The 20259-nt window shown below is 44.5% G+C and overlaps 1 protein-coding gene across 5 annotated transcripts in view; it reads right to left on the reverse strand.

The window, feature by feature from the left end:
- The window catches only part of MTSS2 (MTSS I-BAR domain containing 2), a 350756-nt gene that overhangs the window by 33658 nt on the left and 296839 nt on the right, over nt 1–20259 (reverse strand). For 3 of the 5 annotated variants that reach the window (XM_078671281.1, XM_078671279.1, XM_078671277.1), the window contains exons 7-10: nt 11961–12151; nt 9208–9315; nt 8961–9058; nt 5178–5304 (exon numbers count right to left, since the gene is read on the reverse strand). In XM_078671281.1, the coding sequence (XP_078527407.1) occupies nt 5178–5304; nt 8961–9058; nt 9208–9315; nt 11961–12151 (524 nt within the window). The remainder of the gene's footprint in view (nt 1–5177; nt 5305–8960; nt 9059–9207; nt 9316–11960; nt 12152–20259) is intronic. The other 2 variants (XM_078671280.1, XM_078671278.1) reach the window with 1 other exon arrangement.

The raw sequence follows: 20259 nt of genomic DNA on the forward strand, positions 1-20259 counted from the left end.
TACGCCTGCCTCGTAATCAGGGGCGCTTTGGTGAAACCTCAATTAAAAGGTAATTTGGAAACTTAGCAGACCACAAACTATTTCTTCATCTCCTTTGCAAACCCGAGAATGGAGGGAAGTACAAGGGGTGCTGGGTCAGATTACAGCCTTAATAATAACTGTCTCCTACCATTGGGAGATGCAAGGCTCAGTGATGAGACTTTGGCACAAGACACCTCATCAGCAACATTTTGGCGTTGATCTTTTACACCAGTGGGCTCCTAAGAGATTTCAGCGAACAAAGGTTGTGAGTAGAGAAGAGTCTATCCGGCTGTAGGATCTATGCAACATCATGAATGGTCAACCTTGTAAGGAAGATATTACGCAACTGTTCCAATGGTTTGGAGCTTGACATCTGTTAAAGATTCAGATATTATGCATTATTCTGCAATGAGTTGTTGCACATGGAATTAATTTTCCGACAGTATTTTTGAGAAGAGAACTGTTTAGCCATGGTGATGTCTATTCAAGGGAATGTAATAATACCGCAACCTTGAGTAAAGCGGGCATCCCAGAATGCTCTTCGACTTAGCACAATTTGCCGTTTTAGAAGGCATTGTCTATACCTGCTCTGGGGCTCTGCCTTATTTGTCCTAGATTCACACCCAAATACAGCAGTATGCAACTGAAAGGTGAACAGTTGACCTTTGCGAAGTGCCTTCCGCTGCACAGAAAGAAGCGTCGCCACATTACTAGTAACTTTTAATCAATTTGAGCAAGAAACAAAATGTTTTCTTTGTTAAAATCTGCAAATTATGCAGCAGATGATGGATTATGTTAGCTATATCTGTGAGCTACAGGCGATGAACAATTGTTTTCTTTGCCCTGTGTTTTCAGCCCAGTAATCTAATATCTTAAACCCTTCGGTTTCGAAGATATGCAGTTTTTGTTTGCTGATGTTCGTTGTTATGAATTTCATCCATCCCCTTTTGGAGCATTCAGAAGTGTAAGGAGTGTGCCCAAATGTATGTTAGACATTCAATGTGCCTAGAGGCACAAGCTGCACCTCACTGGTGATGCTTTAACGCATCTGGGGTTGTTGCATTTGTGTTCCAGTGCTGCAGAGACACGGCAGAGTGGGGGAGACATGGCAGGGAAAGACTGCCTTCTGTAGGGCTGGGCCCTTTCGACAAAGAGGCAGTGCCTAAAGAAAAAGAAGGAACATGAAGCTGCCCAGATGTATTCTTAGTGGTTAAGAAAGATTGGCACTTTTCCACCATAAAAAGGCTCCTCCAAAGCCCAGTCCCTCTTGCTCCCTCTGACCCTCATGGTACTCGCTGCGAAAGTCAGGCTGAGTTTTTTTTACACTAAAATTCAGAACATCATTAAAACACTCCCCCATATCGATCCTGTATGCACAAACTCTTCTCCCGACTCCCCCTCCACCATTCCTCGCCTGGAGCTTTTTCCTCCGCTCGCCCAGGAAACGCTCCTGACCATAATGTCCACATCCTATTGAAGGCAGCATCCACTATTGGCCCCACGATCACCCATGCTATCAACACCTCACTTAGCATAGGAATGGTTCCTCCCCTCTGGAAAGGAGCAATGATCAAAACCCTCCTTAAAAAGCCTCAACTGGATCCCGCAGACCTGGGCAACTATCACCCTATTTCTCTTCTGCCTGGGATTGCAAAAATCACTAAAAATATGACAATCATATTCTTTCAAATTTCGTCAAAACTTTTAATCTGCTAAATCCGTCCCAAACAGGCTTCCGTCCCCGGCAGAGCACGGAAACTGCCCTGTTAGCGGTGGTGGCGGAAAGCAGGAAAATGTTAGATGCAGAAGGCTCAGCGGCCATCATACTATTGGACCTGAGCGCGGCATTCGACACGGTGAATCACCAAGTCCTGATTCATCGTCTCATCAGCTTGGGAGTAGCCAGAACTGCTCTGAGTTGGCTGCGCTCCTTCCTGAAAGGACGATTGATTTAGGTTTTTGGAGAAGGTGTGTGTTCCAAACCTTGCCCTCTCCGGTGTGGTGTACCGCAGGGCTCATCTTTGAGCACTACTCTCTTCAACGCGTATATGGCCCCTCTGGCTTCAATCATGTCTCCTTTTGGGATCCATATGGTCACTTACGCCGCCGACACCCAACTGGTGGTAGAGTTAAATCAATCCATACATTACCCCACAACCCTGAAAGCATGCCTGACTGAAGTGGTTAAATGGATGGGGTCATCCCATTTGAAACTAAATGGAGAAAAGACCGAGATTATGTCTCTGGGCAACTTTGACAATACTACACTTAGAACCATCTGGCCAGCATGCATGGGCCTGGTACCTACACCCAAGCCAGAAAGAAAGAGTTTGGGCATCTGGTTAGGCAATAATCTGACTTTCAAAACGCAAGCTAGAAAGACAGTCGGAAACCTGTTTCGGCCTGATCAAAATAGCCAGGAAAGTGCTTCCCTTGCTACCTCCCGAAGCCAAGAAAATGATGGTCCAATCTCTCCTACTTTCCAGGTTGGACTATGGCAATGGGCTTTATCTGGGAGCCCCTACTTCTGTGATCAACAAACTTCAGATGGCCCAGAATTGTGCAGCCAGACTATTGAAGGGAACACCCAAATTCCTATCCTCAAAACCTGCCCTCCACCTCCTACACTGGCTTCCAGTGAAAGAGCGAATTATCTTTAAATCTCTCTGTATCATTCACAGATCCTTGCCGGGGATTGGTCCTCCCCTTCTCTCGGCTGTAATTCAGCCTTATAAAGCAAAGAGAGCGCTTCGCTCGGGTGAACTTCACCTACCCAACAGCCCTAGAATCAAATGAGCCAGAAGTGGCTGCAGACTCTTGTACCTGAATGCCGGCAGGCTTTGGAACGCTCTGCCCCTCCACCTCCTGAAAGAGACTGGTCATCTTGCTTTCTGGAAACAACTCAAAACCTTCCTGTTCCCCTAAATTATGCTGTTCCATCTGATCCCTAGTCATGCCTAGTGCTGGGAGGCCTTCTGGCAGCCATGCGCTTTATAAATGTTCTTTTCATTTCATTTCATTCCCTTCCATCATTTTGTTGTCTCGTTTGCTAGTGTTCACAAAGTGTCACATACTTGCAAACCAAATAATATTTTGTTGGCAAAATATATACTAAGGCACGTGCCTGAACCTGTTCTTAACTGTTATATTCTGTGTGCTTTTGGGGGAGATCCATTGTGCTGCACTTTGCACTCTGTAGAGTTTCTTATGGCTTGAATCACGTGTACTGCGAACATTTTAAGCATCTTGTTTGATAGAATGTTTTTGCACACTAAGCTCCTCATCAGACGCACAAGGTAGAATGATTTATCCCCGGATTTTATGCCATACTCTGTGCTCTCAAGATTCCCAGTTTCCTGCGTGAGTTTACCTTGTACGGTTATATTTTTTCATTCTTGGATTTCTGGTCCTGGTTTTACAGTTGGTTAAAACGAAAAAACCTATATGGAAACTGCTACTTAGGCATGGACCTGGAAAACGCGAGAGCTCTGCATTTTCCTACCTGGAATGGGGGATAACGGCGGAAACAGGAATCGCGAGATGGAGCAGCGTTGATGTCACAGGGACGGTCAGATTGTATGAAAGCTTTATTACTTTTTTTGTTGTAAAAAATGATCAAGGACGGGACGATATTGAACCACCAGATGGAAGCCTAATAAAAAGGTACGAACCCATGAAAGATTGATAGTGCAGAGCCATTTTATTGGCTGTGGCAAGCACTGGCTGTTGTTTATAGTTGATCTCATCCAGAACATTGTTGGTGGTCCAGACTCAGCAATGGACCAATCAGACGAAGCCGTGCATGTGTAATGTCATCAGTGGCACTTACTAATGATGGGCTTCTAGGCGTAAGCAGCAATGCTGTTTAAAAACCTGCTAAAGGCAACAAAAATGTTTTGTAAGGAATCAATTGTTAGACAAACAAAATCATGCGTGTTCAAGAAAACTAATAAGTGCCTCATAAGTGGAGATTTCTTTTAAACAAAGTAAATATAGAAGCAAATGCATTAGTGCTGCAGCAAGCAGAGGCATCCCACCTACAGGAGCCTATCGGAAATGGACACGTCTAGATATGTGCACCTTCAAACACTTTTACTGTGAAAGTTCATATAACTTCATGCTTGAACTCTCCCCCCACCCCCATAACTCTCTCCCAATTACAATCTCTCTGTTACCTTCTTCGTTCCGTGGAGACCTGTTAGGCCAAATTTACAAAGATTTAAAGCAACGCAGTGCAGAACCCAAAATTTGCAGCACTCGTTGCACCAAAATGATAAGGCAGGACAGCGCCATATCTACGAAGATATGATGTTGTTTGTCTCTCTCCCTGAGCTGGAGTATTTTTGGCTGCCTTGCGTCCAGTGCTTTAAATGGGCCGGTACTGTCCAGTACGGAGTACCAGCACTTTTTTATGTTGAGATGGAGAGTACCAGCACTTCTCAAGAGTGACATAATACTTCTAATTGGGGAGTACCGGCACTTCTCAGAAACATGCAGGTACTCTCGTACAGAGTACCTGCACTTCTATTTTTCCATTTCGAGCACTGCTTGCGCCACACAGAAAACACCCTTGCACTATTGTGTATGCATGATGTCTAGTAGATGGGTTTGTAGTGGAATTGTATCTTTTATTTGTAGAGTTTCTTAGACATAGTTAAACATTTTCTAACTTTGTATGTGTGCTCTACATTACAGCACACATGCAACTTTAGAAATGTTTTGAGAAAGAAAACTTTTCACAAGTTACGCTTGCTTTCCGGGCATGTCACTTTTTTGTGCAAATCCCTGTGCCAGTCCATCTACTTTTTTTTAGTAAATAGGGTTTTGCGTCAAAAACCATGAGGATTGCATGAGAACATTCATATAGCACCCATGTTATGCCCCCTTTTGCAAAGTGGTGGAAAGTAAATCCCAATACAACACTTTGTACCAGTTTGCAGCACTTTCTTGACATTCTCTTCTCCTGGAAGAGCAGCTTCTCTTCCTTTCCCCTGCAAGTCGTACCTATCCTACTCCATTTCATGCAATAGCCTGTTATGTCACCATAATCCTTGAAGGGTACAGCCCTACTCTCAATGCACACTTCACCTAGGAGACTCCGTGCTGCACAGCCCCCTAACTGTGGTCACCGCACCCTGGCATTCATTTCCCAATACCTGGCTGGTGATGTCCGATGGCATCGGTGAAGGAGGCTTCGAGTACATGGCATCCTGCGAGATGAAGCCGGAGTCGTGCGATGAGACGCTGGACAGGCGGGTGTTGGCGTTGACAGGCTGCGCCATGCTGCGGTGGCGATAGGTGGAACTTGGTGAGTATGAGTGAGAGGTGCCACCCTTTGTGCTACTAGCACCGCTGGGAGGGTGAAGGTGGCAGCGGGGTAGGAGTGAGAGGGAATGAAAGAGGTGGGGAAGACGTGGTTTGGAACACAGATGGAAATTTGGGAATGGGTATAGAGCAGGGCAGAGGATGTGTGGGGTTTTGGGGGATTTTAAGGGGCGTGGGAAGGAAAAGACAATTTAAGACAAAGGAGCAAGTCAGACGAGTTTAGATATGAGAGGACATACAAGTAAAAGGGAGCCCTAGTGAGCCCTGTCCCTGCCGGACCAGCCACATGAAACATTAAGGCAACGATGTGTTCCTCAATCTCTGCCCTTACACAAGAGGTCCCTTCCCTTGTCCTTCTGGGAAACCTATTTGATTTGAATCCTGCCAAAATCCCCCAATTGTGAGGGTAAACCCTGCACTCGTTCAACCCCAGCATGTGTCGCTACACAGTTTAAGGACAAACATTCGAAACATATGAGCACTGTTGCAAATTAAAGATCATACATAATAAATTGATACAGAAAAAAGGAGTGCAGGTGCCATTATATTACAGGGGTTATTTATGAAGGGTTGTGCGTGTGCTTAAGTGGCGCAGCACAATGTTGTGCTGAGTCCACAGTCTTCTATAACGGTAAGTACATTTGATGCAATGCTTTTGTCGCTTTGCATCTCTTTGCACGTGCGGTCCCCCATGTAAAACTTTTGTAAATAAAATAATCCCCATGCAAATTGATGTTCCCTGGAGAATCTCTGATACTGTTGCATTAAAAGTATGCCCTAGTGTATATTTATGGGTAAACCATTACTCTCCTCCTGGTGTAAATGCCACTGTTTTGGGGGACTTGCCCATATTAGTAATACCATATTTAATACCAGGATATTTGGGTCAAGTAGTACAACTAAGATTAGATATCAAGTTACCTAATACCGTGGCTAACGGTTTCTGCGTAGCGTCTGCATACCTGCCAAGTGCCCACCTTGTTGGAGGTCCTGCTAACATGTTTTTAGCACTTATTAACTTAAATTAGCATGTTTCTAACCGCTTCCTATATTTCCAGATTTGGAGCTTTATTTAGAAATTGGCAGGCAGGATACTCCGTCAAAATGTGGCGGCCATTCCACCCGCCAAATTACAAGTGCCACTGGCTATATTACACTTGTAATATGGTAGACGGATATCTGCCACAGTTTGACTTAGTAACTTGTCCACAAACTCCAAATAAGAACATAGTAAACACAGAATGAAATCATAAGGCCTTTTTCCTGGGTCTCTGGCAGTAGTTGGTCAATGTGGAAACCATTGTTTACCATTAGTGTCCCAAGACTCAAAGTCCCTCCTATGAACAAGTATTTTTACCACTTAATCCCTGCTGGCAGCAGTGTGGCCCCTGGTCACACCACAGACCAGCCATTTTGGCTCCTGAGAAAATGTGTGTGATTACCTATGAGCTACAATTGACAAGCATTTTGCTGCTTGCATATCTAAATACATAAAACATATTTACATTATTAACTGTGAACTTTACGAAAAAGTTAGTCGGAACAAAGATTTGCTCAAATAAAAAAATTAAGCATGGCCAAAGTCAGACGGTCGGGTTTTATGTGCTAAATCAGGCAGCTTTAACACACTAGAGTGAGACACATCGGAGAGAGCCTCATGCAACTGAATGCAGGCACTCGAGTGGAGGTGGATGAATACACCCAAGCAGCCAATAGCATTAGGTGAGAGATCAATACTCTGCTGAGCTGAATCCCAACAAGAATGAGTCTGACACAGACTTAAACCAATGGCTGAAAGAGCCAGGTTAAAGAAACCAAATAGTTGAAAGGGACCGACTCAAAGGGCATTCAGTATATTATTAGCAATAGGTCAGTTAGACAAATACTCTGTCAAAACCTGGAACTAAAAAGGCACAATAAGACATCCAACACTCTTGAGTTGACAATCTGTAGTGAGAGATCACTGAGAACTCAGAAGTGAACTTGATTCGATGGGCAAGTCTTTTAATCGAGCCCTCTGGCAGGAAGTCGTGCCCTCGGTGGAAGGTCCAGCACTGATGCAATCTCCTCTTTACGTTTATGAACCCTAGCACAGAGTCTGCCTACGCTTTAAGAAGAGTGCTTTTACAGTACGCAGGTACTGCTTTCTCCACTCGGTGGACAGAAGATGAGTTTAGAAGCCACTTTCATAGGCTGGCAGGCAGGGCCCTGGCTCACCCACAGCACACTGGGGAGGATAGTGTATCACTGAGGGAAGGAAGGGTGGGAGCGGGGAGGCAGCATAGGGAATGCAATAAGAGTACTCACATAGAACCAGTAAGTAGAGTAAACAACATTGTCCACTCCTCCCTCAACACACCCAGACACACAGGTGTGGGTGCGCCCACATACAAACAGGCACACATACGCATATATACCTGTGGACATGCACAAGCAGAATCCCATACACACAGATGCACACACCTGGATACACATACACACGTACGCACACAAAGTCTTTTCCAGAATCCCTGCACCCAACGTAGCTCATTACATGGTTACGGAGGAGTGAGAAATCCAAGGGCAGCCAGAGGGTTTCTGGTCCCACTGATACACACACAAGCAGTCTAAGTCCTCGAGAAGCCATTCACAGGCAGATATAAAGCAGAAAACAAAAGCAGTATTTCATCAGGATGAGAAACAGTAGAATCCAAATCAAGAAGAGGCCAAGGATGATCCACACAAAGGCAGATGAATCGCACACACAGCCAACAGCAACGCAGCCACTCAAACACGGACAGACTCATTCGTAGAACTGCCGCGCAGAGGCCGTTACTAAGATGTCCCACGCAATCAGTGGTAGAACCAGCGTGCATCTGGAGACAAGCATACACGGAGTCACCACAGGAGGTCGCAGATCCACAGTTTGTTGCTTTAGACTGTATCCTGACTTAAAGTCTTTCTCAAGTAGCCCAGGACAGAACCTACTTGGTTCTTGGGAAGGGCAGAGGTCTGTGGTGCTGTTTTAGAAGAACCAACTTAAGAGAGAGGATCTAGAACTTCCCAGTAATGTGAGGGTCCCAGGGAGACTTGCACCATCTGTTTAGAAATGCACTAAGTGGTGACAGAGATACTGTAGTGAGTAAGAAAGTCAGGTGCTATGACAAGGCTGGTGGGATTAGAACAACTGTGATCACTCAGCAGGCTGTGACTGACATGTGACTATGGAATGGCATGGTGAGCAAAAAAACGATGGAATTAGGCCCAGATCTCTGTACTGAGGTGAATGTATGACATTGTTCTGCATTCTGTCCATCAATTGTTCTTTTGACATGTGACTATGACCTCTACTATCAGCATGTAAGAGGTGTTGGGAATTGCTGTAGGTTACCTCTAACCGTTGAACCCCACCTGCTGTCTCAAACGTCTATGGGTCAGTTAGAGGCGCTATGCCTGTGTGACAAACTGAATACTGCCTTTGGGAGGGACAGGGACAGTATTCATTAAAGGGGAGATGAGGTCAACGGCAGCCGGTCCCTGCTGTAGCATTCAACAAGCAGGGCATTTTCTCTTTCACTTCAACAGTTCATAAACCTTTCCTCCATCCACAAGTGCCTTCCTTCCATGACACTCACCTGGACATGCTGGATTTTCTGGATCCTGAACTGCTGGGAGAGGACGGTGGTGTCTGGTAGGACCAGCTGTAGTCGGAGCCTTTCAAGTCTTTAATGACCTGTGACAGTAAATCGGGAAGGTGTCACTCTCCTCCTACGGCTCCACCTACTTGAACGAAGATGTAGTCCCACTGCCACACGCAACTAAACAATTTACTTTCTCAGGCCATCCATCACCATAGCCATGCATAACTCAGAAGCGGCTCACCTGTTCACTGGCCGGGGGGAGTTTGTGGGGCTCCGCTGTGAGCACAACCAAGTCGTCAATGATGCCCTGTAGGTGTGTTACTTCTCCCAGCATATGGATCTCACCAATCTGAAAAGGCAGGGAGAAGAAAAGTCTCTTGGTGAAGATACCTCTACACTGCCAGTAATGAGCCGGTTGACGTCTGGCCTCCCTCTACACAGTCCATGATGAATTGCTTTCAGGCAACAAAACACCTCCATGCTAAGAGGGCCTACTGGCAAAAGGAATGGATTACTTAGATTTGGGTGGCAATGGAAGAAGGCAGAATCTGAAGGAGAATGTGCTTTGCCCAACATCTTAGCCATACAGTGGTATGATGGACGGTATCTCGCCTGGATTTAGAACATTACTTTCCAACTCTTAAATAGGCCTAATATCCTGCAGCTCCAGGTCTTCTGCATGTCGGGAGAGTCAGTTATGCACAATCTGTATTCAGAGAAATTAAAAGCTGAAGATTTTGGAACTTCAGCAAATACTGTAAATAACTGATTCAACCCCTGCCTTCTTGTATTTGAAATCCAAGCTGCGAGAGAGCAGGGCTCAGGTATGAACTGAAAAGATTTCTAAAATCTAAGATTGAGTTTGGCGTTTGAATTGTTTTGTAGGTCTTGTCTACCACACAGCGCCAGCTGTCCGGTTGTGAAAGGCCTTTTGTGGGCTCACCAAAAACTTACAGCGAGCTTTCAGCCTGCCCACTGCTTACCACTGGGGGCTTTATTGACACTCTCATTTGCTTGCTTCTGATTCTGTGACTTGCCTTCCTCTTCATGTGTTAGTCCCTCCCATGAAGCATAACCTCTTTACCCTCCTTTTTATTGTCCGACTTGTATCCTTCCACAGCTCACTTTTAGGGAACTACTTTTTTCTTTTTCATTAAGCAGTCCATGCAATATCTCCCCTTTCTCTTTTCCTTATGTGCAGGTCACTCTTCTCTCTAATGTGTGCTTTCCCTCTCATCAAACTCCCCTGCCCTCTCGAGCTCCGTTGTCCCGCTCCCTTATGTGCTTCCCCATCGCCCTCTTGTGTGCCCCGCGTGTACTGCTTTTCCCCTTCTCCCTCACTTACTTTTATTTTTATTCTAATCCCTCCTCCGGATTACTTCCCTCTCACCCGCTCCTCCATTCCCACTGCTATCATTTTTGAAATTGTTGTTTATTTAAAAGGGTGTAGCAAATTGCTGTAAGCCTCTCCGCCTTACAAAAAAAAGCACTTTCAGGCTACTCCAGTGTCATTATTTTTTATTTACTGATACATCTTAGATTGGTAAATAAAAAAATGAGTGAAGCGCAATAACTTGTGTGATAACGTATGCACACGCTCATAGCACATGTGCATGAAATGATGTGGCCACCAGCAATGGCTACTTCGGCCTCCTTTTCTTTTTCTTTTTTTAAACCATATTGGCTAAGAATGCTTTTTGCTGATGCTGTACAGCACTGCCGAAAAGCATTGCCAAAGGTAATATGTCCCAAAAGGAAGGCCTATTGTGTTTGCTAATGCTTGGTCTTCTATGGTTTCCTGTGGTATGACTTAGAAATGACAAATGTTGAGACATGGTCAAACGTTACCTTGAAAGGAAGGGGGAAATCAGTGGAATGCTTGTAACCGCATGAAGCCTCTGCTTATTCGTGAGGTCTCCTACAGTTCGTTAAGCTTCACATTTCCCCTGTCCACTCCCCTCTTTTTTTTTTTTTTTGAGTTTTATATAGCGCAAACTAGATCTGAAGATATCAGGTATCAGAGCACTTTACATGAGCACCTGTTTCGTTACAGAACGACACATTCATTTTTGTTAGGCACTGGGAGATTACGTGATTTGCCCAGAATCACAGGATGTTGAGCGTTGCTGCAGAGACTCGAACCCGATTCCCCAGTTTCAAGGTCGACCGCTCTAGCCGTAAGGCTACATCCTCTCCCCCTCCTTATGCTCCTCCCCCTATAGAAATATCTCCCTCTCCTCATTCCCTATGGAGCCCTCACAACGTACCGTGTATCACTGGGCCATCAGAAGGGGCGGCTGGGGCCATTATTCCCCAGCCCCCACCCTTTTTCAGGGCCCCTTCTCGCGCTGCAAAATGTAAAGACGCCAACCACCCTCGTTTCTTAATGATGAAGCAGCTAACAGACCTGTACCACAAGATGGTGCCAGATGAGGGGCGGGCCTTGCCTTCCCTTCCTCTTGAGGTCAATCTTTAAACTTGGCGACAGCCACTCGTGCTAAGCAGAGGCTTGAATTAAATATTTGACCATGGCCCCACGAAAACGTCTAATATGCCCGATGGAACATATTACTAATCCCCATTCTTGTAGGATTTGGAATGAGATATGAAGAAACTACAGCCTGCAAAGTAGCCTCCCAGTTGCTTGTGTATGCCTAGGAGACATATACTCCCAATAGACCCGACCCTGACCATGTGATGGCCACCTATATTGCAGGAGAAGCCAGGCTAGGCATGTTTGTAGACAGTAAGATTCAAGAACACACCCAGTACAACCATCCTCTGACATGCTGCAACAGGAATGTCAAACAATGGTCATTGTCAATGTACATCAAACTGGATATCCACATATATGACATTTACAATGACTCCTCTTACTGGATTTCCCTTATCTAACCCTGCCATTGATGTGAATAAAAACAGCAGCATGACTATCTTTATTAATCTGGTGAGAGGTCCAGAGGGGAAGAAGATGGGAAGGAGTGCTGTACCTACCACTACTGGTTGCAGAAGTGTGATGAATGTGCAGAAGCGCCCCCGCTCCTCGATCAGAGCCCTCCGCACTGCCTGCTTCTCCGTCTCCTCCATCAGCAGGTACATGTCGTTGACGTCCTGGAGAGCGCTGTCTAGCTGTGGCTGCAGGTCCCCCTTTCCTGAGAGAGGGGGCGGGGCAGAAGAAGAGCCAACTGAAATGGTCAGAAATCTTGCGCCATATTAGAGGACACCTTTGTCACATTTGAAACTTTGTTGGCAGCTCTTTCTAATCACCCCTTCCCCCAGTGGCCACACCCATGATGGACTGCTTCAGTCGGCCAAGGCATGTAGCATCTCCACCAGGCCCAATGCCGCGGGGACGCCATACCACGCACAGGCGAAAATCAAAAGTGCCAAAAGTACAGCAGGCCAGACCATAGGCCTTTCCAGGTTTACTTTTGAACATCTCAAACTAACAAGCACCACATGACTGCAAACGAGTCAAAGAATGTCTTGCTCTACTTCTTAATAAGTGCTAGGATAAGGGGGTGGGTCCAGACGTTGAAGGCACCCTAACAAATTAAGCTGCTCTCACCAGCGTTTAGTGGGGCACATAGGCACCTATCACAAGCACTGAAACTAAAAACTCATTTCCGCAGTCATCTATAGGTGATTCAGAGAAAACACAAACTCATTCACTCTTCCACTTACCTACTGGGGGTTGCAGAGCTCTTCCCGCCATTTTCAATGTTAGATTTAGATTTTAGTTGAGGGTGAATCATCTGCTATGTTAAGTCTACAAGCTATGGTCATACATTCCTCCACCTAACTCCTTTGCATTGACAGCAATGAGTACAGTCCCCAACCCCAGTTAAAGAAGAGAGGGAAGCATAACTCTTGAACAGCAGAGCAAGAAGGATACTTCACAGTCAGGAAACAGCAAAGCATGAGAGCATGGACATGAGAGAAGAGTGAGAGGCATTAGACTGGGGACACGGCTAGCAGTCAGGAAGCAAGAAGCATGTCTGGAGAATGTAGTTTTGGTAAGATTTCTCTTCTGGCATCTTAGGTCTGGGGGGGGGGGGACATGCTAAAAGTGGGAAGGTCAATGCAGTAGTTATTGTGGCCGGGTAAAGTCTAGAAGCTCCTTAATGGATTTGGCAGCTCACAATGAGTGAGTGAGAAGGGGGAACAACAAGTGGAAGGGAACCTAGAATGACTGACCGACTAGGACAGCAAGCACAGGAGACCTGCTGCCAACAATCATGGGTCCTCAGGTAATCAGCAAAAGTGTAGACTCTATGTAATCCTTAAACTAGCATGCATGGTTTCAGCCTCTAGAAACCACAGCACAGGTTAGTAAAGGCACCTTTTAATATTTGCCCCGGCTACGTGGGTTGGTGTAGGTCTCCCTGCTAGTGTTTTCAAAGGTACTGGACTTTTTTCTCACATTGGCGCTGCGAAAAGTTAATCCTATCTTCATAACGTTCCAGTGCAATAGCTATTCATTCGACTGCGCACTCACCCCGTAATATGCAGACGGATGTCACAGCATTGCAGTTTAGTACATTGGGAGTCACTACATCGAGAGTCGCCGCATCAGGTGTCACAATGTGGGGAGTGTTATTAATTCACAGGTCAGTAAATTTTTTTATGTTTTATAAATACCTATAGATATTAATTATATATTCGCTGAAAAAACAATTACAAGTTAGTTATGGTTCAACAAATGCAAAACCGGAAAATCCCAGACATTAGCTAGTTATGGCAGCTCACACCATAAATAACGGTGCCTGCCATGTTTTGCTCTTGGCAGTCTGTTTTGCATGGGCGGATTCTCCATTAGGGCTCTGGGGTTGTGCTCCCCTGAAATGATTTCATTCACATTGCCGAAGAAATAAAAAAGATTGATTTATTTAGAGATAAAATCGTATCTCTAAACAAATCAATGTATTTAAGTCTGGGCTGTCTGTCCCAGACTGCCTACCGTGCCTCACTCTGAATCAGGAGACGGAAGCCAGGCAGTAGATCAAATTTTGAGCTGGGACTCACGACACAGTCCTTACTGTTCTAAAGCCCTTCATAATGAATCAATACCATTATAGTCTATGGCAGTATTCTCTATAGGGCAATGATGCTGCCAGCGTCATGGTTTGGGGCGTTAGAGTCTCCATCCCTGTGTGAGAGCAGCCGTCCGTCATTCACAGGCATAGATCCCACCCTTTCCCATTCCTCACACGTAGGATGCACGTGTGTTTTGGTGCCTTGTTCTCTGTAATGGTAAGTGTTAGAATGCTAATCTTCTGTTATGTATATTGTGCTGAGACCCCTCGCCACGCTAACTTCCCCTACTGTGACACCCAGGCCCTGGCTTCATGTCGCTGGCCTCGTTAGAAGTGAAGCTGATGCATTTGTTCCCCCGTGAAACGGATGCAAAAGATGAGCAGGCCAGTGTTCTTGTTCCCTTGTGCTGTTGATCCAAAAATCTGAGTCAAGGGAAAAGTAGAGATATGTGCTTACAATAGACAGTTATCCACTGTATGACATTAAAACTGGCCCAATCTTCATGCCCTTAACAACATAAATGTTAAAAACATGGATTGATTTATGAAAAATGAGTGTTAAAAACGTTAAGGCACTGCATGTCAGCAATTTAGTTCCTCTATTATGTCAAGTTTTACTTAATCTTGCCTTCCTCTAGAGTTAGCTATTTAATCATGTTGTGTTTCTGTCTGTATTTGTTTTCCATGCATACTTAGAGCTGTGCAGGTGTTTATGAGGGACTTTCATTGAGAGCTTTGATGCTAATGCTGAAGCCAAAGCAAAGTGCTTGTCAGTGGGTTGGCCTCTCTGCAGAGCACACAGAACAATGGTCATGTATTCCAGTTGTAATTGCAATTGTGTGAAAATGTGTGTGAAGGGGGTGCACAAATGGCAAAATATTTAGAGCAAAATCATCAAAAGTAAATAAATTGCTCAAATGTGAGTGAGTGCAGTGTAGATTTGGAAGTGGTGAAGTGAGGGAGATGCAAGGAAGTGCATTCAGGGAAGAGTGAAAGGGTGCTGAAGAGGAAAGAGAGGTGGTTAAAGATGTGCAGATTTAAAAAAAAATGTATTTCTATAGAGGAGGATCCAGCCTGAACCCCACATTTGTCCATTAAGCTTGCCTGAGCCGCTCACTACATAAAAGTCATAACAAATGTTTACGTGCACCACTTTCAAATGTCCCCAGCTGCCACTGCCGTTTTGTTTCTTATACCATGGGCGAAGTGGAGTAGTGCGCATCTTAGGTACCCTGTGTTATGGTGTACTTTGCATCCCAAAACTGGTGAATTTCATGGGTTTTTAGAGATTCCATTCACTGAACCATAACTAACATTTAACAATTGTTTTTTCATTGAATTTCTAGGTTTTGTTTCATAATAATCCACTTTACCGACCTCCCATGCATCCAATAAGGGTAGTGCAGAGCCTTCAGACATGTTCAGCAGGGATGTATGACGTTACAACGCATACTTTTACAACGCCTACCTTTACATCACAAGTTTTACAACGCATACCTTTACAACGCATAGTGCTTTTAGGCGCTGGATAGTGAATTGTTTAATTTACTATTCCAACTCCAGTCCCCGTGGATAGTAGGGAAGGTGTTGGATAGTACATTAAACCTATTCCCTATCCTAGAGCGCCCCCCCAGCGCAATGCGTTGTAATAGTTTGCGTTGTAAAAGTTGCGTTGTAAAGGCACTGCGTGGTAAAAGTTGCGTTGTAAAGGTTGTTTACCGTTCAGCAGGGGTTGAGGGGCTAGCCACAGGGTCTGTAGCATCTAATTGGGCATCCCAGAAAAGTCTTTTCTCAACCATAGCGTTTTTGTTTGGTAAAAGTCACTATTTTAATGAAAATCTGCATTTTTTTTTAAACAAAGGGCTGCATGTATCAAGCTATTTTGCGTTTGCAAACAGGCTGATTCGCAGAATCTGCCCGTTTGCGAACGCAAAAAAAGCTTTTTACATGTATCAAAACCCATTTTGCGATTCGGTAACCTGTTACCGAATAACAAAATGGGTTTGCGATTCGCTATTAGGAAAGGGGCGTCGCTTCCTAATACCAAATCACATCAGTATGTAGGAATGTTTTGTGACAGAAATGCGGTCACAAAACATTCACATTTTACTACCTACTTCAAGTAGGTGGTAACCCATTCGCAAATGGGAAGGGGTCCCTTGGGGACACCTTCCCATTTGTGAATGTTTGTTACAACATTTTTTAAGAGCAGGCAGTGGCCCTGCGGACCACTGCCTACTCTTATAAAAGGAAAAGAAAACTTTTCATTTTGGTTTTGAAACACATCCCATTTTCCTTTTAGGAAAACGGGTTGTATTTAAAAAAAAAAAAGATTGCTTTATTTAAAAGCAATCACGGACATGGTGGTCTGCTGACCCCAGCAGGCCACCATCTCTGTGATTTTAGCGATTCCTAGGGGGTCGCTAATTGCAATCTACCTCATCAATACTAATGAGGTAGAGCGATTTGCGACCGCCTAGGAAATGCTAGATGAAACTCATTGAGGTTCATACATTGTGAATTGCGATTAGCTATTTGCGATTCTCAGAAATTCGCAATTAGGTATACGCAATATACAATTTTGATACATATTCCTTTCTTACTGATGCAAAACGACTTTTATGATAATCTGTCCATGGGAAATAAAGGTATAGTCAAAACAAAAAATGCCTTTTCAATGGAAAGTGTGACTGTACCATATCATGACAACACAGTAGTGACTGCCATTGTGCTATCTATCTATCTATCTATCTATTTATCTATCTATCTATCTATCTATCTATCTATCTATCTATCTATCTATCTATCTATCTATCTATCTATCTATCTATCTATCTATCTATCTATCCAACTATCCATCTATCTTTCTATATAAAAGGCCTTTATTTTCTTACAAACTTTTAAGCTGTTTGACAAATCTGCATGAAACTTTCCAAAAGACGCCTTTGGGTTCTTCCTGGTATGTTTCGTAGAGATTTGTCGAGGTGTGGCAAAGAAAAAGAGGTGGTGCTAAAAGTGACATTCTCAATTTTAATTCCTAAAGGATTCTTTGTTCTTCCTTACAGAAAAAATGGCTGGATTAAATTACACCAAACTTGGCATGACGATAGACATTTACTCAAGGAAGTGCCTTAGTGTAGTTTAGTGTAAATCTATTCAGATGTTTTCGAGAAATTTGCATTTTACAAATTGCTTGGGCAGGGAGTGAAGCACTGAAATATTAGCGATATCTGGATTGTTAATACCATCGAACATTATGAATCCACAGAGGAATGAATGCCTTGCGAATTTGTGAATCAAGGATTTGCCAAATCTACCATGTTCTGCCACCATTACTCCACACTGTGCACTGACCACAGTGTTAGGAAAAATCAAAAGAAAAAGAGCATAAAGGGGCAGGTTGAGTACACTGTGACTCACAGGGACATGTGTGTAGCACCAAAGGTAAGAGCGGCAATAAAAGACATATTTTTATCTTGGGATTTGTGAATCACAGACATAGGAAGGGTCACTGTATCCACTAATCCAGGAAGAAAATGGGAAATAAAATATGCTGTGCCTTACTGCTGCACTTGGCCAATGGTCACACAAAAATGTTCCCACATATGGCGGGCTCGGAGAAAAGCTTAGCTACAATCCAGTCTCTGTGTCCAGCCCAAGTTGTGCATGGCCAAAGGCCCCAAGTCCAATCTGTGCTGTGCACAGCTAAAGGTTACGTGCAGCAGGGGTTGTCCGCCCGCGGAATGTTGGGCAAAGGGCAGCCATGCTAGCAGGTGTTGGCAGCCCTTAGCAGGTTGGGTGAAGGGCTCGACCAGAGGTAGGAGGCTAAAGGTCAAGTGCAGCGGGGGGTAGAGTCACTGGCACAGGGTTAGGCCCATGGTCTGACTGGACATCAGGCCCTGTGGCCAACCCCTGCTGTGTGTAGCCAAAAGCTGTGTGCTGTGGGGGTTGGTTGCCTGCTGAGGGCTGGAAGCCGGGCTACGCTAGAGGCCATGCCCTGCAGCCAAACCCTGCTGAACACATCTGAAGGCTGATTGCAGCTGGGCAACTGCTCAATAAGGGTTGGGCACATAGAGCGCCTGGGTGTGGTATACGATGAAAAGAAATCACTGAAAAGGGTAAAAGTGTAGTTATAGTTAGAGCTGTTATAAAACCACAACATAGGTTTTTTTTAAACTCAGAAATGTACCTAAATACACAGTTAAAGTGCAATTATGGTTACAGTTTACAACCAAAAAAAACACTCAAATGTGCAAGTTATGGTTAGGACCACAATTCATACCTCACACAACAGCCTACAAACCATAACTCGCATAACAAATGTAATGCTTATGGCCTCACAATATGTATACCAATAAATAACAATACCAAAGAGCAAAATGTATTTAAACAAAACATTAGTGCACAATAAATGCTAGCACATTCCTAGTTGTCGCTGTGTAAGTGGTAAGGGTAATTTGAAATGAAATCTCATCTGTAAAATGATTTACAACACGTTTAATTAAGAGTAATGTTATGAGCACTGCATATTGCGTGCAAATTATGGTTTGCATCGATGTTGCATGAGTGTCACGGATTATGGTCCTAATCATAACTAGCGAATTTCTATGGTTTTCAGTTTTAATTTGTAACCATAACTGCACCGTAACCTTTTTTTCTGGGCAATATCTTAGGTGTATTTAAATATATGTTTCACTTTAATTTTTGAGTTTTCCAGTGCAAAAAATATATTTCATATATGTATAGCTTAAGGTTTAGAACTTTATATTGTTTTTAATAATATTTTTTACCTGTCAGATAATGTTTCATGGAAAGTAGTGACTCCGAACGTACGAGTTCGAAAACTAACCTGCGATGTACTGACTCCCGGTGTCGAGTCTTTAATGTAACTGGGGAATACCAAATATGCAGACTAGGTTCAATGCTCTGTGTTTGGTACTTTCTTGTTAAGTTCTTTTAAGTAGAAATGTATAATTGATAGGTGTGAAAAGCCTACAGCCCCCGTTGAGAAGCATGATACCAGTGACATATCAAGGGAACATTTTTGTGGCGCGACGCTAGTGTATATCACGGACGGCACCAGTGAATATCAGGGAAGGGTGAGAAGCACGACACCCGTGAAATATCAGGGGTTGCGGTGAAATACCAGGGAAGACAGTGGTGCGTCTCATGACGACACTGGTGAAATATCAGGGGTTGCGGTGAAATACCAGGGAAGACAGTGGTGAGTCTCATGGAGGATGTCAGTGTGTGAGACACAAGGCACTCTGGAAGGTCAGTTTAAGAGAAGCTTGGCACTGGAATTCCTTAGGAGGGAAAGAGCATGGCGCTCAATACATGAAAGGGGTTGGACAAGCATGGCCCAGAGACCTGGGAGGCAGTGGGAAGTGATTCCAATGGGAATTGCAGACAGAGGGATAAAATGCCAGTGGTGATACATCAGAGGTGGGAGAAGCACGAAACCATGACCTGGAAGGACTCTACCATGACTACTGGGAGACAAAAGAACGAGGTTCAGGACACTAAGGACAGGGCAGGAGAGCGAAACGGTTCTCTCGGATAGGAGAGTGAGCCCACTGCCCCCGTGATAAAAGAACAACATGCACGAGGAAAGCGGGATCTTCAGAGAGGGAACAGTGTAATAATGGGGACATGACAACAGGGGAAGGACTTCTTTGGGACAGGAGCTTAAGACGCTTGATGCTGGAACTGGGTAGGAAAGAAGGTGATTCTGGGACAGGAGAGCAAGAAGCATAACTCCAGAACAAGAGAGAAAGGAACCTCATTACTATACATCAGTGGAAGGAAGGGGGCTCTAAGGCAGTTGAGCAAGAAGCTTCACTTTAGGACAGTTCAGGAAGAGCAATGACTGCAAGAGAAGCATTTCTGTGGGACAGGAAGGCAAGAACACTACTCTCGAGGAGGAGAAGCATGCTGCAGGAACAGGGGAGTGAGAAGTAGGACTCTGGGAAATGAGAGCAGAAAGCAAAACAAAACTATCAAAGGAGAAAGAAGCATGCCAACGGGACAGGAAAGCGAGAAGCATTATTCTGGGCAAGGAGAGAGAGGAGGGTTCTGGGGCATGAATGCAAGAAGTATGACTAAAGGAAGACAGTGAGAAATGTGACACCAGGGAGAGGAAAGTAGAACTGGACCAGCAGGAGCACAGCAGAAAAATCAGAAGCATAACCCTGGAGTAGGACAGCAGGAAGCCCATCACCAGCAACAAGTTAGGAAAGCATGATGGATGAGACTGG

Source organism: Lissotriton helveticus, chromosome 12 (genome assembly GCF_964261635.1).
Source record: "Lissotriton helveticus chromosome 12, aLisHel1.1, whole genome shotgun sequence".
Lineage (NCBI taxonomy): Eukaryota > Metazoa > Chordata > Amphibia > Caudata > Salamandridae > Lissotriton > Lissotriton helveticus.